The sequence below is a fragment of the Armigeres subalbatus genome, chromosome 2 (genome assembly GCF_024139115.2).
Source record: "Armigeres subalbatus isolate Guangzhou_Male chromosome 2, GZ_Asu_2, whole genome shotgun sequence".
Lineage (NCBI taxonomy): Eukaryota > Metazoa > Arthropoda > Insecta > Diptera > Culicidae > Armigeres > Armigeres subalbatus.
The window spans coordinates 47,421,856-47,446,410 of record NC_085140.1 but is presented as its reverse complement, the minus strand read 5'-3'; the positions used below and the strand labels follow the sequence as shown (position 1 = coordinate 47,446,410).

Below are 24,555 nucleotides of genomic sequence, written 5' to 3'. Positions count from 1 at the left end.
CAGGTCGGTTCAGTTCAGATCCAGTCCGTCAGTTCTAGTCCAGTCCAGTCCAGTCGGTCCAGGTCAGTCCAGAGATCCAGTCCAAGGTCCAGTCCAGGTCAGTCCAGGTCCAGTCCAAGTCAGTCCAGATCCAGTCAGATCAGTCAAGGTCCAGTCAGAGTCCAGTCAGATCCGGTCCAGGTCCAGTCCAGGTCAGATCAGTCCAGGTCCAGTCGATCCAGTCATCCAGGTCAGTCCAGATCGGTCCAGGTCAGGTCCAGTCGGTCAGGTCAGTCCGTCCAGATCAGTCCAGTCAGTCAAGATCAGTCCAGGTCAGTCCAGGTCAGTCCAGATCCGTCGGTCCAGATCTAGTCCAGGTCAGTCCAGATACAGTCCAGATCCGGTTCTGATCGGTCAGGTCAGTCCAGGTCGGTTCCTGATCAGTTCAGGTCCAGTCCAGTCAGTCGATCCAGTCCAGATCAGTCCCGGTCCAGTCAAGTCCAGGTCCAGTCCAGTCCAGATCAGTCAGATCCAGGAGTCTAGTCTAATCCAGTCCAGAGTCCAGGTCAGTCAAGTCAGTCCAGATCCAGGTCTAATCCAAGTCAGTCCAAATTCATTCCAAATTCAATCCAAATCCAATCCGAATCCAATCCAAATCTAATCCTAAATTCAAGTTTTTATCTTCCCTCAGTTCTTCAATATTTTATTTTTTTAGCTGATCAGTTGTTCAATTCCTCATTTTGTTCTCCATTTCTTACGTTTTTCAGTTTTCCAGTTTTTTAGATCTCGAGTTTGTCACTTAGAGTACAATTCTTCAGTTTTTAAGTGAAGCTATTTTGTATTCGTTTTTTTTTTCATATAAAAAAATCATATAAAAGGATAATCTTATGAAAAATTTATTCCCCAGTTACAAGTTACTCGAAATCATACAAAGTATCTATAATTAAACCTAAATAGCACTGCCACTAGCCTTTTTGGTCCAACAACACATTGAACTACAACCATTGTGATTTCACCGAGTGCTCCTCTCATTTATTAGCTATTAAAGATAAGTGTGACGTTAGGGGTGCAAAGATGCGCTCAATCATTCATCGCATAGCAGACCAGATGTAGCTTTCCACTGACGCACAATGTGCATGAGGTAATGCTTTTTTTGTGCTTGGCTATTGCGCTCACTTATGGGATAATCACTCTTCGGAGATCATGTAGTACTTGCTTCGATAGATAAATGCATCAATCAGATTAGGTATGGACGAACCATTATGAAGCATAAAAATGGTCACTACATTTGAGCACGATATGCAACATATTTATTGGTCTGACGTTTCAATTTAACTTGACTATTCAAAGATTGACTTATTTAATTTAATAAATCACTCATAATTACACCTATGAGAAATTCCTTCAAGCGAAAGCAATACGTTACGATACTAATTCGATGTTTTGACAGCTCCCACTGTTATTTATATGCAAATGAGTACAAAACTGTTCCAGCGATAATTGCACCCTACAAGTTCAACAAACATTTACACAGCATACATCCGGGAGCTTCTGTTTCCATGATAGAAACAACCTTTCTTTTGATTTTTCCGTTTATGCTAATAATATGGTAAGGCAGAAAAACCATAGAAGTATGCATTCCACTAACGATAACGCGGCTGTTCTTTTTTCTAAGTTTTGATTCCGTTACAAATGAAACATAGATAAATTTTATGTAATTGTGTGCAAATGAGGGTACTGGAAATAAGTATGTGTCCAGCAATCTATTTTTAATTATGATACGGTCTCCAAATTCTAACGTTTCCACTTTGTACAAATATTATGATTTTTTTCCTAATCGTGGAATCTCCATTTTTCAAATTTCTTTCAAGTGGGACGCATACGATTAAAATGAAACATATTTTAATGTTTGGTTCATTAACCTTTCGGTCTATCTACAAGAGTACTAGCAAGATAAAAATAAAAGCTGTGAAAATCAGACACCTGCTGCACGAATGGGTCGGAATGTAACACTTCCATCCCAAACCACAAACATCCAATCCGCAAGTATCGAATTTCAGTAGGTATGGACTCTGTGTTACAACATGAGTATGCATAGTAAAATCTGAAGTTATTTAACGCGCTCGCACTTGTACAATTACCGTAACTCGATAGCCAAACACTTGCCGGTCGGGCGGTGGTGACTGCCGCCGGCTTGAAGGAAGTTCACTTCTGCTTTCAATTGGTCCGCACGGTCCGGACCACGAAAAAAATGTGTCGGAGTGCGTGCTATCGACAAGCAGCTTGTTTGAAGTGCAGTGAAAGTGAGTTTGTGCATTTTGCTCAGCACAGAGCGGTCGATGTTTCAGTTCGGCGATTATTGTGTTTTATTTTTTTGTTTCTTCGAGCGTTTAGTTCAATATGTATGGATTCTCGATCAACTGTGAACGATTCAGCGGGCAAGCGGACTGGCTATTCAGTTTACAATAAATTAGTCGTTTGAAGGAATTAACTTGTCGACGCAGGCAATTAAGGTGCGAAAAATACCAAATGTGTGAAAGTGAGAAATTTACTGTTAGTTAATATCAAGGTATTTGATTTCCGTTTCCCGCTTCAACAGATGTTTTGTGTCTTTGCAATGTTTGCCTCAAACTGAAATACATGAAGTAACGTGTGTTACATAATCTAAGGTTCATGTATTGCTTTGTAATTATTTAAAAATGTTTCGAACGGTCTTGTATGACTCCGTAATAAACACATTCTTATCTCTTCCACAATGGTGAGGTACGTACATATTTTGGGAAGTTGGGTTCTGTGAGATCATTTAAACCATAATCCAAAAACAAATACTGCTTCCTATCTGTGTTCCAGCAGAAAAATGGAACAAATTACCATTCGACCACAACAAAAAACTTAATAGGTCAAAGCCGTAATTTATCCTATTTGCACAGAAAAAAATCGTTAAAACTGAAACAATTCAAATCAACCATTCATATAAGCCTGGATAACTCACGATTTAGATCAATAGGTTAAGAGCCGACGCCCGCTTACTTACGATGGATAATTCTCCACCCGGATGCACACGCCCGACGAAAAGTGATCACACCTCTCGCTCGGTAGCAGCATGTGAATCTGATTCGCCCGGTTTCGATAGCCGCCACCAATCAACATTTCCGCCACCGGACCGGACCCATTCCCATGCGCCAGGCTGCTTTCCACCGCATCCAGTTCGGTTCCATTTAGTCCCGACAAGGCCAGATCTTCAATCTCCTCCATCGTTAGGGTGGTGGTTTCGACTTCCGGTTGGGTGGTTGAGGCAGTCACTACGGCGCTGGTTGGCTGCACTTTCTGATAACTGTTGGAGTATCCTGCTTTCGGCAATGTTACTGGAATTGGGCCATCCGATGCCATCGCCAGTTGGTCTTTCTGATTCCTCGTGGAGTTGAAAGCCGTCATGTTCAGTTTTCTCTCATGGTAAGTCATCCGCTCTTCGGTTTTATCTTTCGTCCTGGTCATCTGCATGTTGTACCGCGGCTTGGACTGAATCAATTTCGCAAAAACGGGCGCATCAGACATCGATCTGGCTTCCGGTCCATTTTCAGCACTCTCGACTGTTTTCGCTTCATCATCCTTCAGATCTACCACCAATCGGTCATCCTTCAAATTTGAATCTACCGAATTTATCGTATTAACTTTGAACCCGGATGGCTCTGACCGAATGGAAAAGCTCCTCCGCAGCAATTGATTCGTGGGAATGCGCTCCTCTTCATCCACCGTGGGGAATCGCTCATCCAGTAAGCTTTCCTGCTTGGCCACCGAACGGATCATATTCGCTATGTCATACACCAGAGGGAGGATCAGTTCCTGCCTATTGCCGAACATCTGTTTAACCTGTGAATGGGAATGAAAGAAATAATGGTAGATTAATTGATTATCGGAACGGTAGGTTTCGCTGTCTGTTTGCGTCTCTCAACTGTGGAACGGAGGCGTAACGAAATCGCCCCCTTTAGGAGCTCAAACACCATGCGGGTAGTCCGTTAGATCCCTTTTCAAAGCAGGCTGGCTTGGAACAGATCGCGAATGGCAAACATAATAATAGCATTATAAACGCGGTGGCATGGGTGGGGGATGATGGTCTTATATGTGCATAATATGTAAATGTCTCTTCTCAAGTTTTTCTTATTGGTAAACTGCGGATTTTGAGAATTATCAACTACTCCGGACGTAAATGACCTCCTCGGGCTCGTAATACAGCATATAAATTTATGCATTGGTTATAACGTTTAAGGTTCTGGGATAGCACCTTGCGAACTACGGCAGCTTTTCTCTCATTCTATCATCAAAATGTACATCTAATTTTTAAAATGACATTAACATCTTCATCTTCTAGTAGCTTATTTATTTGAAATGCTCAAACGCCCGGAGGCTTTACTGAGCCGAAACACTAGTCTTATATTGTTACAATATAAAAATGTATAATAAAAAAAATCACTTTTTGGACTTTCCCTTATCCAGAAATCCACTAGTTGTGCATTCGTTCTGGGAACGCTGGCTAGAGCACATCTTTTTTCGCTCTTTCGTGCGGGCTCGGGCTTTCGCGTTGACATCCGTCGCTTATTATTGCCATCAGCTTCGTGTGGCGATGAACTATCGTTCTCGTCATCGTTGCCGTCATCGCGCTATGGGGAAAGTGGTGGCAAAAATTTTTGACTTGCTTTGAATGACTTGTCTTGGATACCATTTAATAGACAGATAGTTCAAACTTAGATTCCCAAATTTTCAGCCCTCTGCGATGAAAACTCATTGTGCCACAGACATCAGACTTAAGAAAATTGTGAAAATTGTAATTGTAATTCAAACAAATGCAAATTTCTCAGCGAATAATGGTCCAATTTTAGAAATTAATACAACGTGAATGGAAAGATAATTGTCTAAACTTTAAAATGGGTATGTTGTTGAGCTTACACGCGTGATTAAAATTAGTGAAAAGTGAGTAATTATTGAAAAAAAAAGTGTTTTTCTGCCTAAGCAGGGCCGAGCTTACTATCTATCTATATACAACAAAAGCATTCGAATATATCAAGACAAAATATAATATTGATCTTGCCAAAGAAGAACGACTTCTTAAAAAGATGCAATACGTAGCACGACGTTTTTACAGTGCGCGGCAAAAGGCTCACCGTAAACAAGAGTGCTTTGAGAAGTACAATAAGGATTGACTCGATGGTCATTTGGAACTTGTAGAGTACATCGCGGAAACACCTCCAACGTCAACTGGTCGTGAACTTAGTGATAGAAGTAAGCGAAGGGAAACCGATGAAATGTTCGGCGGTCATGTTGACACTATAGAGAGCGCTCTTTTAGCCACAAGAAAAAAATCATATTGACATGGCGATTCAAATATGGTGAATTTGATTGGCCATGTTATCAAAAATCGTGAAAGTGCATCTAAAATGTTTACGACTCTCAAAGATTCACATGGAATGATGTCACCTGAAGAGGCATTCGAATATTTTTTAGACTACGATTTTACCAAATATGCATATGAGCAAACAGGGAAAAAGAACCCATCAAGGTTGCCGAGCTACCATGTAATCAAGAGCATGAAAAAAGTTTGCTCCCCTTTAGCAGAGTCAATCGAAGAGTCATCATCAAAAAATCAGGTAGACATAAATATCCACATGTTTTTCCAGTACACCAACTTTAAATGCTTCTTTTTTTTCAGGTGAAACTACAGGCACTCATGAACTATACAGCAGAAAGAATTATTAAGATCATCGATGCGGAAATCGTCCAACAAATGAATACCAACGATGACACAGAGCTAGTGCTTTTAAGCAGCTGGGGTATGGATGGCTCTACAGGCTATTTACAATACCACCAAGCGCTATCAACGCCAATCGACGAAGATCTTATTGTTAGATTTCGTAATATTTTAATAGTAATCAATTGCCAAGATCCGATCAATCCTAAAAAAAATGAATGACTATTGTGAAGAAACATATCGACGATATATTAAATTGTATGATTGGTATAAAATTCCAGCATCAGTGCTTAAAGTACTCGCTCACGCTGGAAGCATAATAATCCATTCACCGGCTCCTCTTGACATGTTAGCTGAAGAAGCAGTAGAATGCCAACATAAACTATTAAAAAAATGTCGTACCCATCATGCTAGGAAAAGATCACGAGTTGATAATTTGCATGACGTCTTTATTCGAGCTATGAACTCATCTGATCCTTTGATAAGTTCAATAAATATAGAAAGCAGAATGCGAAAGAAGGTACCCGGATAAAAGTGTACCATAGGCTCAACAGTGTAAACAATTGAATCACCATATGCTCTACGGTATACAATAGGATATATTGTTTCTTGATGGTTGTCCATATTGTATCAACACCGTGGATATAATACGTCAACATTGTTCTCTAATGTAACAATACTTCCAATTGTTTTTAGAACATTTTAGTGCATAAATTTTAATCATTGATAACTTCTAAAGATTTTGTTCAAATTGCATATAAGCAATATAACGATATTTATCCCATTGCCGCAAATATGCATTATTTTTCTTAAAATTTCATTTTTGAACGGTAAAGCCGTCATAATTAAGAAATCCAATATCGTATCGTTTTACTATAAAAATACAATTCAACCTAATGTCATTTGAACGGTTTTCTTCGGATATTTCAACAATATATTTACGATACACTCTATTGTTTAACAAAAAAAAGTGTATGAAAAAATCTCAGATTTTGTATAGTTACGATACTTAACAACCCGTACGTTCTAATGCGAAAACTTCATTTACAATAAGAAAATTATTTTGAGCTTTTTAGTGGAATGTTTTCACCTGTCATAAGACGAGTTTAAACAATCCCATTGAATTCCACCACTTAATTGTATCCTGACAGATGCGTATTTCGACCTCAACAGTACGGCCGGCTGCAGTGTCCTGTACTTGCCTTGAGTCGAGTCAAGTACCAGAACCTGAACACGGCCTTACTGTTGAGGTCGAAATACGTATCTGTCAGGATACAATTATGTGGTTGAATTCAATGGGATTGTTTAAACTCGTCTTATGACAGGTTCATTTACAATTTAATGAATGGTTCATAACAATACATTCTAATGTATTGCTATTATTTCAACTACATTCAAATTTATTGTAACTTTATTGTGTTTTATAGTAATGTTACAATAAATTATATTGTTTTTCTATAATATTTTTTATTCGGGTATTGTGAGGGTGAGATATATTGCAAATTGGGTATTACACATTCAGTGTGTATTGATGACAGATATGCAACCATCTTCCGTATAACGAATCTTTGGTTATCATTGATCAGTGAATAGCAGGCCATGAGTCGGTCTCTCTCTTCATCGGGCAATCATAAAGCACGGACGCGCGACCAGCACACCAGCCGGCTTGCTCGTGACTAGAAGGGGAATGTGAGGGTGACATTTTCAGCAATTGTAGCTACAGATGGTATGGGGTGCTTTATCTTCATATGAAGAATTCTTACCCCATTATAAACTCCCGGAAAAAACTTCTTCCATCGCTCTCGTGTCACGGAAAAGACATCACCATACTTCTCTAAGAACGCAATGACTGTGGTGTGCTTCATCGCCGGCGGAAGATCGTGTACACGCACCGGGATAGCCTCACTCTCCACGTACACTGGTATCTTGAAACCTTTGTCTCCGTGATAAATAACATGCCTGTTATTATGCAGTTTTTGGCAGCGAGCAGCAGCTTCACTATCCTTAAATTCAATATATAAACAATTACGAATATTGTGAAGTTGAATGTTTTCAGTCTCCGCCAGTTGAAGTTGAATTTCTTTCTCCAGGAACTGGTGGACTTTCACTGCATTGGGCCTTTCTGGCAGAATGTTAAAATTAAGCATATGCGGTATTTCGAAAAATTTCGTTTCAGGTGGTTCGAAACGAAATTCCGCGGAATTTCGCGGAATTCGAGCATGGCGAAATCTGATTTCTTGATTTCGTTTCGTTTCGTAAAATATTTCGCTAGAAAAAAACTAGCTTTTAACGAAATTTAACGGAACTCCGCGGAATTTCGAAACAAATTTAAACTTAATCCATACTGCCTTGTACGGGTATTATTAATAATATTGGCTGCCCAGCTGAACAAAATCATAAAGCTGTTTTCAAAACTAAATGTTAAACATATATTTCTATTAACGTTTACGACATAATATCATTCTGAGTCGACTAATACGTATTGAGTTTTCTTCTGTAAAACGTCATTAGTGTTTTGTTAGAAATGTCTAACAGAAAACGAAAAGTATTTTTAATATTCAATCTTATCTTTTTCAAAGGTAATCTGACTCAATATTTAAGACGTCAGGCTCAGCACGCAAATGTAATCAAATATGAATCAGATCAGTACTGCCCATGATCGCATATTTGTAACATTTGCATTTTGGTTGATTTTGTAAACGATTTGTCAATCCGCCCCACAAACTCAATCATTTACAGCTATTTTACTATTGTGGGATTAGATGCAGTAAATTTAGCTTTCTGAACGACTCACAGGCTTTTTACAAAATGAACAAAATATGCGATCATGGGCAGAGTATAACTTTGTCAAAAAAGCAAAGCCGTGATGCGGATTCCTAAGGCTCTTATGAAGTTTTTTTTAGAGCGCCTCTTTCTTATTAAAGGCCGATTTCTTCACCTCCGCTTAGGCCTCAAACCAGGTTCAGGCGCAAGCTTAAGAGTTAGGAAGGCCCTAAGGAAAACAAAATGCAACATTTTACGTGCAAACAACAAATTGAACCTGCTGGTGCGGGAGAACACTACAAAATTATTTAGTGCAAAATCGATTACTAGAATTTAGTGCAGAATCGAACGTTGTATGAGCTTATTAAACGAAGCACAAGCACATTTTGCGTTGGATTGATTTGAAACACGCAGAGCTCCTCATTTTAACAGATATTTAATAAATATGAACAAGTTTTCTGTAATATTCTCCACAAGCGAACGTAATGTTCTCAAGGCCCGAAAAGCAGTGTGCTCTTGGCAGTGGTAAACTCGATGTCTCTTTAAAAAAATCCCTTTAACAAAGTCTTAAAAAAATAGCTCTTGAAAACATAATGGAATAAAATATGACCTTACAATTACTCAACAAATTCACTCGTGTTTAAATGTTTTTAGCATAAATCATTCAAGAGAGCAGCAGAAAACATATGTTCTATGCTTTCCATTCACAAATATTTTTTTATTACAAAATTCATAAGTAAAAATAGAACTGAAAAGTAACGTACATGCGTTTGAAGCCCCTTTCCCACTAATAACTGCGACCGCAAACAAACTGATCCAAAAGCAATTGGAAAACCAATCTCGCATCGGGCTGAAGCACGAAGCACTGTGCATGACTGTGAAATGGGATCCAATTGGGGAAGGTCGGGCGGGATACGATAAAGCTCCTATAATAATAATTGGCGATGTTCGGGTTGGTTTGAAGCTAATGGATCGGCCGACTAAACGTCGGTGCGCGTGTGGGGTGGATTATTTTGTTCTCCATTCTGCGCTTTCTTCTATGATTTATTTTTGCCGGATTAGCACGCCGGCCGCACGCAGCCAGGCTGTTGATTTGATTTGGAACAAACGAAGCGTGTGCTATGCACAAGAATGAAAGTTCGTTGAAGGCCGTTGATACAATAACCCAGTTCAGGGACAGCGGCAGCTATTATGGTTTTTGGTGAGATTTTTTTTTGTTTTCTTTTGATAGCATCGAATATATGGGTACGGAATTAGATAGATTAATTGTGCCGGTAGTTGAAATACAATTTTATAATAACTTTTAAAATCTTGCTCCTTTCGAGGTTTGATAGGTTAGCACTCTTTGTCGCTCGAATAAATATGAGTGGTAAGATGATGAACAGGAATAGCATATTGTGTGAGCATCCTTCCGTATTATTATGTGTATGTTTTCATACCCGTTGACACTCCATAAGTATGAAGTGGACATCAACTACTATTATGAAAGTGAATGCACTTTAATAACGACAATCAACGATGATGCTATGCCATCAGTACCATTGATGCTTTATGCATCGGACCATCGCAGATTGAGGGAGTGTGCTGCTTGCTAAGTACAGCTAGCGTCACTATATTAATGACACAATTAGGATATTATGATCATCACAAAACGAAAGGTAATAAAATAATGAGATATATCCGGGTTCGTACGTAACTCACTGTAATAATTTTGTCGTAGTTTATTGAAATCGGGAAAGATTGCTCCACCCGCGAAAAGTGTATATTTGGCACGACCGTTAACCAATTTGCATACCAATCAATGCGAAAATGTGCGAAAAATGCTTATTTATTGATCATTGTCGGCGCACAGTTCGTGTGAGTTCTGTCCAAACAATAGAACCATGTACGTGATTTGTTTGAAATTATGTGTTTTGGTAGGTGCCAGTATTTTGGATGATTGTATTTGCAACGGAATAGGAATAATACAGAAGCGTGGCATCTGACGAATAAGAATAAGTTTCCTTCTATTATTATGCCGAATTGATTGTCTTAAATCGTGCTTGAATAGCATATTGCCTATTCTATAAAATTTTATGTTTCTAGGTTGCTTTTCTCGATCACAGGAATACAATAATGAAGTGAATTATAATGAACCAACTGACCCGGGCAACTTCGTCATGTCCCAAATTGTTTGTTTTAAATGGATCCTAGCATTCGTTATTTTATTGTTATAACGGAAATACTTCAAACGCCAGCGTTTTTTGTATCTTTATTAAGGAGACTTTCAACCCTAGGCTGGCTCATCTCCAAACGCCAGCGTTGTTTATAAAATGCACTCCGTATAAAAGAGGTCTTCTTGAGTTTGTTCTTCTTCTTCTTCTTCTTCTTCTTCTTCTTCTTCTTCTTCTTCTTCTTCTTCTTCTTCTTCTTCTTCTTCTTCTTCTTCTTCTTCTTCTTCTTCTTCTTCTTCTTCTTCTTCTTCTTCTATGGCTTCACGTTTACGTTGGACCTGTTCGCGGAAGTAAAATTCCGATAAGCGACACTGCAAGGACACCGTTTTGGGAAAAAAAACCTCTTAGAAGGTCACGTCTCCACGCTCAGCAATGAGCTTTAATAAAAACAAGAGGAAAGGTGAGTCTCTGAATTCTTCACTTCCTTCCAAGAAACAAGGTTTCAAGACCGTCCTGCCAAAGCGCGGATAAAATAGAAGGAAGCTGGAGACTTCAGATATTCCTCCTAACTTGAATAAAGGGAATAATTGATCAATCAGTTCGATTTGATTCATGACAAAATCGAGCAAATCGAATCTACCTCTAGCCCAGGTGATTCGATCCATGCGATTAAGCAATAGATTCCGCCAATTGTGGTATCTGTTTCCGAATTGTCTGGCTTTAGGAATGAGATTTTGAGTAACCTTCAGGGGATCAAAGTTTCATTTCAGATTGCCAGAAAGGGTGACTGCCGCGTTTTGCCGGGATCCTTTGACGATCGTAAACGTCTTCTTCATTATTCAACTGAGAAGCGCCATAAATTCTTCACGTACGACGACAAAACTGAGCGATTGTTCAAAATTGTCTTGAAAGGTTGTAACCTACCCTCTTTGCTTGGTGGCTGTAGGCACCATTGCCTTCGCGGATCGAGTATCTGATTACGCTCACAGCCTCGCCAACCGACAAAGAAGTCTGAGTCAAATGCAGTACTATTGTCAGACCACTACACTACATCAAACATAACAACAGAACAAAGTTCGTCATCGGGTTGATCGTTGTTGACCGTCGATCAACTGCGCCGCATGCCTCATTGCATGCCCCGCTGGGCAGGGGGCAGCAGGGACAGTAGGGACAGCATGGACCATGTTCAAGGGCTTGACGACCCCTCCCCAGCTGTCTGCGAGTCAGGGAGAACTGCCTAGGGCGTGGTGGGATTTAGCAGTGGGCTCTGCTAAAATCCCTCCCAAAAAAACCACAAGTGCCCGTAAGCGGACTCTATCAAAGCGACTGTGTGCCGCTTCAAAAGCACAAGCCCAGGGAGTGCCAATTGGCATGTGGAGTGTCCCTACTTCGGTAGGGTAGTGCGTGAGCTGCTTCGGCAGGGAGTGAGTGATCTGTTTGTGCTGAGGCAGGAGTGTCACAGCGCGTCACCGCTATTGTCACCTCGAAGCGCAGCAGAAGTCTGAGTATGGACTGCACATGCTAAGGTAAGAGTGTCGTAGCGTAGTATCGTTGATTGGTCCCTACATACCGCTATCGACACCTCGAGGCATGGCAGTGGAGTGTTAGAGTGAGTTGGGGAGTGTCCCTACTTCGGTAGGGTAGCGCGTGAGCTGCTTCGGCAGGGAGTGAGTGATCTGGTTGTGCTGAGGCAGGAGTGTCATAGCGTGTCGCCGCTATTGTCACCTCGAAGCGCAGCAGAAGTCTGAGTATGGACTGCACATGCTGAGGTAGGAGTCGAGGTACCTTCTCGACACCTCGAGGCATGGCAGTGGAGTGTTAGAGTGAGCACCCGAAAAAGGGTCACATGGAGCGAATGGTCTTTGGAGAAGCTGCTTCGGCGGCAGGGTAGCAGTGGGTTGTACCCACACACCTACAGTTGTGCACATGTGGTGCATGGGGAGTGTCCCTGCTTCGGCAGGGTAGCGTGTGGTCTGCTTCGGCAGTGGTGTGATTGATCTGCTCGTGCTGAGGCAGGAGTGTCGTAGCGTAATATCTGTAGGCCCAGGCAGTTACCGCTATTGACACCTCGAGGCATGGCAGCGGAGCGCCCGGGAGAGCATCCAAGTAAGACTCAAATGAAGTGAATGGTGTGCGAGCACCCAGGTCAGTCTCGCGTGGGACGAGTGCCTGTGTGAGCGATAATGAGCGAGTACGCTTAGTACTGCCGTCCCCCCAGAAGTAGTCCTGCGAGGTAGTTCCTGGGGGAAACGATGGTGGCGGCCAAGGGAGTTTAGTCGGTATTACCGGTATGGTCGAGTCCGACACTCCAGTACACTTCCGTGTGGTAGTTTGGCAACTACAATGCACGTGTACTGGGTTAGTGTGTAAATGCATTCTCCCTTGTAAAAAAAAAAAAAAAAAAAAATGCCCCGCTGGGCGCAAGCTGCTTTCTCAGGCCAATCTTAACTCGGCCTGATATCATGCACTAGCAGTTGACCACTCCACTCACCGCCATACGAGATAAGGGATATTTCCAAAGGAAGCCCGAAGTACGTTTTTTCTAGCACGATCCACTCACTCTCGATGATCACAACTATCCACCACGATGCTCCCGTTAAAATGGGTAGAAAATACAGCACTCATCCACGTTCGTCACGTAGGTCCCCGACCGATAAAATAAGAGATGATTGCAAACAGAATTCAGTTCTCGGTTTAACTTCCATCCAATCGTTTGCCTTTGAAAGGTTGTAGCTCGTAGAAAAGATTTCGAGTTCGCGGTAAACAGTGCAGAGGAAAAGTGAAACCAATCATTAGGACAAGTGGTGCTCTGCCTGTAGTAAATAAGTTGTACGGTGCGGAAACGAGGACGTGCTAATTTACCAACTGTTTCTACTCCATAGTGCCGAGAATACGTGATGGATGAAATTATGAGAACGATGAGTAGGCAGGAGTAAACATAGTACTTTGAGATCGGTAAGATTTTTAAAACGAATGGTATCTGAGACATGTTCCCAAAGTGCAGTGATAGACAGCATACTAATCGTTCATTGGCTTAAGGCCTTTTCTTTGAACCAGCATGATTCGCGATGATGCATCCTCCAGACTGATGTGTGATGTGGTGATGTAATTGCTAATGGCGTGCAAAGCAGCGGGGTGGCCAGCATGGCGCTGGTGGTCTATAACCAAAATCTGTCCGGACAGTGTGTCATTATTGCAGACGCCGAGGGATACACAGCCACACTATCGCCACACCAACAGAACCTTAGGCTAAGTAGGGTAAAAATATATGTAAGTACACTATCTTATCACTCCATTTTTTTATTGTGAGGCTGAAATTTCCTTTTTGGTTTGGGATGGCTCGTTAATTCTAGTGGGTGGTTCTGCTTGTAATCGAACCATATAGTTGCCACAGCTCAAGTTAGGGATTGGGAGATCATGTCCTGTGTGCCTCTTTTGATTTACTATATTTTGTCTCCGTGTCTCATGCGCCCCCTTGGACTGGGGTCCGAGGGGTGGATGACAAGGTCTCCCCAGTGATGATAAATCACTGTATGAGATTAAAATTGAAATTTCTCAATTACTTGGATTTTCACCAGTCCAATTAATTAAAATGAAAAAGAATTCTCGCTCTGGTATTTCACAGAGGGGTATTTCACAAGAATTTTATTTAGTTCACTTTAACAACAGTTATGTTAAGTTAGGTTAAGTTTAGTTAAAAAAAGAAAAGATGCTTCATACACTTCTAGTAGGAAGCATCTGAAAATTTTGCATGGATGGTCACACTCCGTAACGTAATTTATTAACACTCAAATCTGCAGGTGAAAATGAAATAAAAATAAACTTGAGCTAGCTGACCTGGCGAACTTTGTCTCGCAAAAATATTATCAATTTTCTGATAATATTTTTTTTTTGAGTACACTGTTTAAAACAAAGCGGGTCTAATTATTTAAAAACAAGAATATTATGATAAAACTTTAAAAAAACCCATTCCGAAACTTGAAAACAAAGCGGGTCTTGGGAATGTTTTTTTTTATAGTTTTATCATAATATTCTTGCTTTTAATATAGTAAATTTCGGGTTTATAGATGATCAAGATCAGTACTGCAAAAGGTCGTGATCGTCATAAGGCAGAGAGCAAAGCGCCTTTTTTTTCTATTTCAGGCGACCAAATGAAAGAATTGTGGGTTCTTTGATCAATTTCGCATGAGAAGCAGTCATGAAAATGTGTTGTGCTTATTTTGAAATTAAAATTTTTAAATCATTTTAATAGACATATGCAAAAAATAGTGACTAGTCGATAAAATAATCATATTTTTTAATTCACCGAGTTGAAAGTGACAATAAACACAAAAATTAAGCAGATATTGCACACTTTCATGCTCTGTCACGGGACAAATATTTTTAGAGATTTTTGTAGCATGTCATCTATCCTTCGATTTTCAAAAGATATTGAAAAAGGCAGATATGTAAACATCGCGTGACATCTTTCATTGAAAATCAGGATTGAAAATCCCTATACAAAATGTACAAAAAACCATATAAACGAAGAAATTTGATTTTATTTTTATTTTTTGCCAGTTTTTTCGTAAATAGAAGAAAAACGAAAAACGAAAAAAATAGACTGTTTATTCTTAAGGACAAGCATCACAGAATCCAAAACTAAATTCACTCACATTTTCCAGGGCACACTACTCGAAAAAAAAGGCAGCGGACAACTTTTGTTTTTATTATTTCAGCTTTGCTGCGTCGCAGCATGCGTGGAATAATGAAAATAACAATTGTGCGATGCTTCATATTGAGTAGTGTGCCTTTGAGAACGCGAGTGAATTTTGTTTTGGATTCTGTTATGCTTGTCCTTAAATGATTCGCGGTCGTACAAACGCCAAATTTGATTTTTATATATAGATATGTACAACTGACCTTTCCCATTATTTTTTCATTAACTCAATAAATTCTATATTTTATTTTAGGCCAACTTTTCCAAAAAAAAAACTATATTGAAAAAAATAAAATAAAACTCAAAACGAAAAAGGTGTTTTTCAAGATTATATATTTGCCCGATTTTAAACAAACATCGAACATGATTTTTTCAAGCCAAGTCCACACGTGCAGCACTTTTTCACCTTTGTTTTTGATTTTATAAATAGTAAGCTTAACAAAATATGGGTTCTTTGAAAGAGTTGACCTTAAATGAGCCAGTAAATCAATTGAGACAATTTTTTTTTTCCTTGTTGGGTATTTTAATCACTGCGACCATTTGTTAGATCTATTGTGATATATGCCCCATTTGATCTAGCTTTGTCAAGTTGACGCATCATTACTATTTAGAGCAATTGCATTACCTTAACTACCAGCGTTAACCCAATGCGGTATTATGGTTCTATTGAATCGTACTACCATATTGGGACTTGTTCTCCAAACTTCTGAGGGTTCTATCAGCCCCTTGTTGAAGAACTGTAATCTCTTTCTAAAAGTTGCCGGACAATGGCATAACAGATGTACATGTATGCCGCAGAAACGACATACATCATCTTGAAGTTTTCCTAACAGCTTCAAGTGATATCGGCTCGGGCAATGGCCTGTTATAAGGCCTGTGTATGTGTTAAGATCTTTTTTTGAAAGATCTAAAATTTTGCGAGTGATAGATACGTTTGGTGTGATGAAAAGTTTAGAGTGCCTCGCAATCAATGTGTTTTTCCAAATGTCCTCTATTTTAGAATGTTCCCAAGATTTGAGTTCCACTCAAAGAGAACACGCAGATACGCCACAAAATGGTTCGGGACCTATGAATTGTCGAGATGAACCAAGTCTGGCCAGCATATCAGCTTGTTCATTGCCTTCAATGCCACAATGACCAGGAACCCAATACAGGTTCACTTTGTTACGACTACCCAAGGTTTGGAGTGACTGAACACATTCCCAAACGAGTTTAGATCTACATATTGCTGATTTCAAAGCATTCAATGCTGCTTGACTGTCAGACATTATGCAAATATTTGAATGCCTATAATTTCTGCGTAAGCATAATTTAGAGCATTCAAGAATAGCCGCTTGGAAAACAGTTAGCCATTTGCCCATGGGAATCGAAATATTTATCCCTGGGCCAGTCACGCCTGCTCCAACTTGATTGTTCAGCTTTGAACCATCGGTGTAAAATACAATTGATCCTGAGCGAAGATTTGGTCCACCGTTTGCCCATGTATTTCGCTCAAGATTAATTACATCAAAACATCAACAAAAGTTGTATTCTAGTCATCATTATTGTTTGTGATAAGTGAGTTGATATTTATTTTGTTTAGAATACTAAGATGTCCTTTTTGGCCACCTTTGAAGAGGTTTGAATCTCTTTTGATCTTCAAAGCTCTCTTCTCTGCTTCTAACTGAATAAATTGATCCAATGGTAGCACGTGGAGCAAAGCGTCTAGTGCTTTATTGGGCGTGCTTCTCATTGCACCAGTTAGTGAAAAAGTAGCCAATCTTTGAAGTCTTTCCAACTTTTTCTGAACCACCCTTTCTATTGTTTTTGGCCACCATATTAATGCGGCATATGAGATTCTGGGTTTCACAATCGCCATATAAATCCATTGAATCATTTTTGGCTTCAGTCCCCACTTTTTACCGAATGTCGCCTTACTTATCCATAAAGCCTTTGTAGTCCTACTCAATGCTTCCTCAAGGTGTAAGTTCCAATTCAGCTTACTGTCAAGTCTAACTCCAAGATGCTTGACTGAGTTTGAAAGTTTCAAATCTGCTCCTTTGAATTTTAAAGTAGGAAAAGAATAATTTCTTCTCCTTGTAAACGCCACCAATGTGGCCTTTAAAGGATTTATGTTTAATCCTTCTTTTTCACACCATAGTGTGGTGAAATTTAGGGCAATTTGCATTCGGTTAGAAATAACACAGTCATATTTTCCTCTCACCAATATAACTATATCATCCGCGAAGCCAACTACTTCGAAGCCACGAGCCTCCAGTTGTTTGAGAAGATCATCAACGATTAAAGACCACAATAGAGGTGATAGTACGCCTCCTTGGGGACACCCTTTTACTGCTCTTACACTAATTGATGAGCTTCCAAGGTTGGCTGATATTTCTCTTTTTGATAACATCTCGCCAATCCAATCAACAATGCATACATCGAAACCTCGTTTCAACATAGCATCCTTCATTGAACTGTGAGATGTGTTATCGAATGCTCCTTCAATGTCAAGGAACGCTGCAAGTGAGATTTCTTTTGCTTCAAAAGATCTTTCCAACTTTGTAACTAGCTTGTGAAGCGCTGTTACTGAAGATTTTCCCTCCTGATACGCGAACTGATTTCCGCTTAGAGGAGTTTTCGTTAAATAGGATGATTTTAAATGCTTATCTATTAGTTTTATTCATTTTAGTCATTATTTTTAATTTGATGGACGATAAGCTAATTGGTCTGAAGGATTTTGGGGATGATTTATCCTTCTTATTAGCTTTTGGGATAAATGTGACACGTACTCCCCGTCCATGTAGTCGGTATATAGCCTAATATTAAGCTTGATCGGAACATCTTAGTCAGAATGGGAGCTAAGATATTGAGACAATAAAACGAGATGCAATTTTTGACAATCAATTGATTATTTGATTTAGATTTTTGGGTGAGATTATATAAACTTTTTTATTACTCAAACTCAGTTTCATTAAATACCTGCTGACGAACTAGACAACCGTAGATGTCGCTGGCTGAGCGGGTCATATGACCGAAAAAGTCCTTTGGCCGAACAACAGTGAATGTAGAAATGTACCCACTTCTCACCCTTCATTTTTCCATTCCTTCTTCTCGTATCACATCTTATCTTGTTACTTCTCATCTATCTCTTCTCATTCTCATTTCATACAGTAAAGTAAGTAAAACGACTCACATCTCACTATTTTGACGTAGGACTTACGTCTTTCTTTAATATACTGGGTGTCATTTAGATTTTTGGAAATCGAGAGCGTTACGCTGGAAGGGAAGATTTTGAACGTTACTAGCGCCTTTATCCTTCGATGGGTTTTTAAGATTTATATATCAATCGACTCGGACACTCTCCACCATTTTGCCTATTTTATTGAAATTTAAGATTATTAACGATAAGCTATTGAAAATTTCAATTCTTGTCAAAGCCAGCCAAAATTTCATATGTAACCAATCCCGTACATTCCTAACACGGACATCAGAATGCGGTATGTCACGAGCCTTCGGGTCTACCGGAAGATTTTCTGTGTGTATAAAAGAAGCAGTGCCTGGCGTGTGCGAGTCATTACAATTTGTAACAGCAGCGCGTACTGACGTGCTTTTTGCTCCCGCATTTTTCGTTTCGATCGTTCGCTGTGTTTACCTACACAGCGACAGCATACACTCACCAGCGGAAGAACTGCCGGTGGGTTTGCGAATATGCATGAAAGAAGTGGGCGCATTTTTTTGTCATTCTGTGCTTGATGGTCGGATGCAGTGGTGTCGGTTGCGATGGATGAAATCGCCCATCACATCGCTCGGAGTTCACGGCTACAGGCCGATGATGGCTGTGGTAGCGAGGGCAGCGGTGGTGGATGAAGAAGAATAAAATTAGAGAGATTTGGTCTGCTCATACAAGTGATTAGTTTCATAATCCATATGATCCCGGGATGGGTACGAGTCATGTCATATGACTAAACCACACGTACATTGAAACATGGTTATACTATAACAGTTTTGATTCTCTAGAAAAAAATAACTACACTGATGAAAATAAAAATTCGATTAAAATAATTGCTTTCATTTATTTGCAAAAGGCATCAGCAATTAAAGATGCACAATCAGCAATAGTGTTAATATCAATTTTGGATTAGAAAATTTCGCTGTATTACATGTAAATGTTTTAAAAAAGTCCGTAAAAAATAATTTCTAGAAGAATATTTAAATAAACTTTATCTTATTTTTTGTTTTTCATTTTCTGAGAAATTGTATTTTTAAACTTGACGTAGACTCGGAGTTTGGGATCAAAACATTAAATAATTTTTCGTTGACGTATTAGCAGTACCTCCTCTATTTTAGTAGGGTTACTGCTCCTTGACTTGTTTCTTATTGTTGTGATTTTTTCAGCAGTAAGCACGCATGTTAGCAAAAAGAAGCAACGAAATTGGTGCTGTATTTCTTTGTTTGGAAAACGGGACAGTTCCCCTAAAATAGCACATTTTGCCCAAGTCTAGAAATTTTATAAATAGAATTTTTAAACTTCAAATACTATCATCAATAAGAAATCTATAAATGCCCTACATGTGCTTGAGTAAATAAGGGCTTAATAGTAAAACAAAGCAATTCTAATTATGTATTTAATTATTAGTTTTATTTCCAGAAGTTTTGAAAAAACAAATTGCTAATAATTCTACACAGCATGGAAGGTGTCGTTTCTAATATCAATACCTATAATCAATCTCTATAGATCCAAACGATAGAAGTTAAATGTAAATACGTTACATTTATACAAGTCCTACGTCTACTCGCGGTTATGTTGAAAACATTACCCATTGCTCGTTTTTTTTTTTCACTTTTCAGGTTTTCTCCAGCGAAAAGTTACACTACTAAAAATCCACACATATTTATTGACAAAAATCCATAGATTTAACTTATGATGTATATCAGCGCACACATAACCATTCTTCACGCGAACTACTTATAAAATATATATCAAAATAAACTTTATGTGTGGTCTCGAATTAGTAATTACCGCCAACGGGGGTGTCATTGGGCCAAAATGTGGTATGCTTCAAGTAAATGTTACAAAGCTCTAGTAGTTAATATTGGAATCAAGTTTTAATTAGTTTGGTACAAGCTTGAATAATAAATTTACCGCTGTGTGGGGAAAAAATAATGAATTACGGAAAATATTCAAAGTTGTAAGTATTACATTTCAGTTGATATTTTAAAAGGAATTTGCGAAGATTTTTCAAAAGGTGTATTCGAATTTCTGAACGAAGTCTTGACGAAACGTCTAAAGGAATTTAAAACTGTTGGAAGTTGCGTCTGAAGTTACTTTGAAAAATCCTTCAGGAATTTCTTCAGGTATTCCTTCAGGAACTTGTTCCGGAATTCTTAAGCTAATTTCGTCCTAGAATTTTGCAAGGAGCTCCAAAAGAGTTCTCAAAAAAATTGCCGAAGGAATTTTTGGAAGAATAGCTTAACGATAGAAATTCTGAACTAATTCCTGAGAAAAATTCCAAGAAATACCTGAAATAATTTTCGAAAGACTTTCTTGAATTCGTTTCCGGAGAAGTTTTTGTAGAACTCCTTGAGGCAGTTTCCAAGGGAATTCCTGGACGAATCTCCAAAGGAATTTCTGGAGGAATTTGCGAACCAATTACCTACTGGAAAAAAGCTTCGAAAGTATTTCTGTAAAAATCTAGGAATTACTACAGAAAGACCAGTAGAGATTTCCTGTGAAATTATATTAGGATTATTTTCATGAATTCCTTTGAGAATTCCTCCGAAAATTCCTTCAACAAATTCAGAAATTCCTTTATGGATTCCGATGGAAATTCCTCTAGGAATTTTTTTGGAAAGTATTTTAGAAATACTTTCAAAAACTCTTTTAACAGTTCCAACAGGAATTAGTTTTGAAAATCTATTCGGGCTCTTTTTTGAACATGCCTTTGAAAATTCATTTGGAAATTACTGCAAAACCCTCCAGGAAACTCTTTAAAAACTCCTCCAAAAAAAATTTTTTCTTAAGTAATCTAAAAAATCCACCATGAATTCCTTCGAATATTTCTCCAGGGATTTCTTTAAAAGTTTCTTCGAAAAGCTTCAAATATTCCTTCGTGAATTTCTTCCAAAAAATCTTCCGGAATTTCTTCAACACATATCAAACTGTTAAATAATAATTACAGCTTGTATGAGCTTCAAACTGTTATCAGCATCGACCCGAAAGAGCACATGTTATGTAAGGTTCCTTCAACTACATATATTTGAAATTCAATTCACGGTTGCCCAACGCATCTGCTATCTTTCCGGCCGAGCACCCAATCGTCAAATCAGAAACAAAGCAATTATTTTCGATACGGATGGCCAAATGCCATCCCCGTAATCATAAATCATATCCCCGATTCCCTTTCACATATTGAACTCACCTGATCGAGTGACAAAGTTTTCCCCTCCTTGGAGCTGACCTGGGCCGAAATCAGCGCCGCCAGCGTCGCCTTCTGCGGCTTAGTCATCACCTTCAGCAGGGGCAGCACCTGGCCGAACTTTCTCTGCATATCGCGATTGGCGAAAGCCCGCAGCATAATCCGTCGCATCGCCGCCTGCTTACGCTGGAAATTGCTCTCGGCGGCGTCCTCGACGAAGTCCACATCGTCCATCATGTCGAAGCTGGTGTCGTCGTCCTCCATGAGGAACGGACCGCCACCGCCCCCTCGATCACCGCCCGTATCCTCCAGGGATCGGTTGTAGCTGAGGATCTTGTGCGAGGGCTGCATCTGCTGATCATCCTCCCCCTCGTTCACGTAATAATAATCGTCGTCATCGACAGCATCATCGTTTTCGCTGCCCTTCTGGGCATCGAAGTCAAAGTCAGGCAGTTCCGACTCCGCGCATTCCACTAAGGTGACCACCAGCAGCAACAGCACTAGCCCCGACGAGCTCAACACTGTGCCAATCTGCATATTTTCTTAAATAATTTTATGACACTATATTGCACTCTCTTCACACGGCAATTCTTCTTTTATAGCACGAGGCCACACGAATTAGGAACCCATTCACTGCAACAAAAGAACCAATAAAAGTCGTAAAATATGCAAATCGATATTCGTTAAAATTTCTCCCCGAGCTGTTTGGTCACTTTTGATTTCACCGAAAATAAATCCAATTTTCATCCGTATTCCCCTTTATAGCTCGTCACCAACCAACGGGATGACCAGATGCCGCAAAAGCACGAGACACTCTGCCGACCAGGCGTGAAATCTTCCCATTCAATGTGCGATTTTTATCACTTTCGCTGCCATTATGCGGCGGAACGATGAGGTAAGCGGTTGGGTTGCGTTGAAAATGTGTCAACCGACGCGTGACGACCGCGGGGGGAAAGGTGAATGATTTCTCTCATTCCCAGTCGGGGTGGCACATTTGATAGATAGGCGACACGACGGAGTGGATTTCCGACCGGAGCTACGTGATGATGCGTTGATGGAAAGGAAGTTGATCAGTGGCTGGTAGATATTTATGGAAACAAACGACAATAATGTTAAGAGACGATTTGATGGCGATGTGCGATATGGTTTAAGGCCACTAATGGGAAAAATATTACAGTAAGTCTTAAAAGTGAAAGGATGAACGTCCATTCGGATAAAATCTCTGATCTACAAAACATCAATTCATAAATTCTTCAATTGATACTTCAATACTTATAATTAATAAATAAATTCTCTATTATACTGTATCAATCTTTTGTAACAATCGCCGGCGTAACATATTATCCATTGATCATCAGCGCTCTAAGTCAAGTTTCCATGTTCCAAAATCTCTTGATTGATGACTTGTGAGGGAAGTCAGATTTTTACTTTTTTGAAAAGATGTTTAATTTTGATACCCAAAGTTAAGTTTGCCATTTAAAAGTGTTTTAAGAGATATTCCGAAAAAAGATACGTACACGAACGTATTACCAATTATACAACAGCTGCCTTTGTGAGAAGTTGTTCCATAACCAGCTAATAACGATGGGATATGTTGGTTGTTGTTGGAAGCTGTTGTATAATTGGTAATACGTCCGAGTACTTAATGAAATAGTGCGGGTTCAAGTCTCATCGGCAGCCGAATCTTTTTGATTCTGTCTTTTTGATGGTAAGTGAAATGAAAATTCAAAGCTCTCATGAAAACTTGAGGTGAGGTTTCGTTATGAGCCAACTTTCACCTTAACGTATTTAATTGCCTATAAAGTCCACTATATTCATTGATTCCATCGTGGTTCATCATATCAATAGCAGCCAAAGTTTTACATATCTTCGCACTATTCCCATAAAATCCTTTATATAAAACTGAAACTGTGCATAGGACTATCCATTGAACATGATACGACACCTCTTCTACGAGAAAACCTACGATGCGATTAACGTTGGCGCTGATGTAGATTCAATATTCTTCTTCTATGATTAAGTCGATTGCACTGAACCTCAACTCAATGCTTGATTTTGAAAGGTAAACAAATGATTGATTAACGTTAACCATCCTGATACTGAATGCGTTGATTAAAGCGAAATTACTTATTTCAAATGAGTAGCTGCGTTACTACTTCATTAGCAACTAATAGTAGCTTACTGACCAAACACAGTCGGTCGGATTTACACGCAGTTTAGAAAGTAATCTACCCTGCCAATAGGCATATCAAACTGTCGTTGGATTAAAGGTGTAAGTCACGGAAGAGAGGAATTTCGAATAAACCTGATAAGTTTTGTGTTGATTAGATTAAAAAAAAAAAAAACAAACCAAAAAACAAGCCCGCCGTTTGACTCATTTATGCAGTACAGGAGAAATGGACGCATGGATCGAATCAACGCTCCTATGCACCTTACGCCCTTACTTGTACGAGAGCTTGATAATGCCAAGAAAAGTACGGCACGGACGAGAGACGCGTAAGATCACGGTTAGGAAAATTACCGAGGGCAGACGTTTTGTTTCCATTGCTTCGGAGACGCACGCAGATCGTTCACCGTTTGCTGGGCCTCAGCCTCTCGTCAACATGCGCCTCATCAGTGCGCTGTCGGTGTAGAACAACTTATTGCAGGAAAAGTGAAATTATGCGTACGCTATGTAGGCACTTCGGTCGTTACCGTAAGATAGGGCTTAGTTGTACGCAGAACTATGAAAATGTTTTACCAAGCCTGGTGATGCTGGAGAAAAGAACGAAACAACCTTCCCGAAAAAAAATAATTTTTTGGAGATCTATCCGACCTAAG

The 24,555-nt window shown here is 39.5% G+C and overlaps 1 protein-coding gene across 2 annotated transcripts in view; it reads right to left on the bottom strand.

Annotated features, from left to right (window-relative positions):
• The window catches only part of LOC134218538 (neurotrophin 1), an 80,427-nt gene that overhangs the window by 25,705 nt on the left and 30,167 nt on the right, over nt 1-24,555 (bottom strand). For both annotated transcript variants that reach the window (XM_062697666.1, XM_062697667.1), the window contains exons 2-3: nt 21,739-22,368; nt 3,014-3,849 (exon numbers count right to left, since the gene is read on the bottom strand). In XM_062697666.1, the coding sequence (XP_062553650.1) occupies nt 3,014-3,849; nt 21,739-22,272 (1,370 nt within the window). In that variant the 5' untranslated portion in view covers nt 22,273-22,368. The remainder of the gene's footprint in view (nt 1-3,013; nt 3,850-21,738; nt 22,369-24,555) is intronic.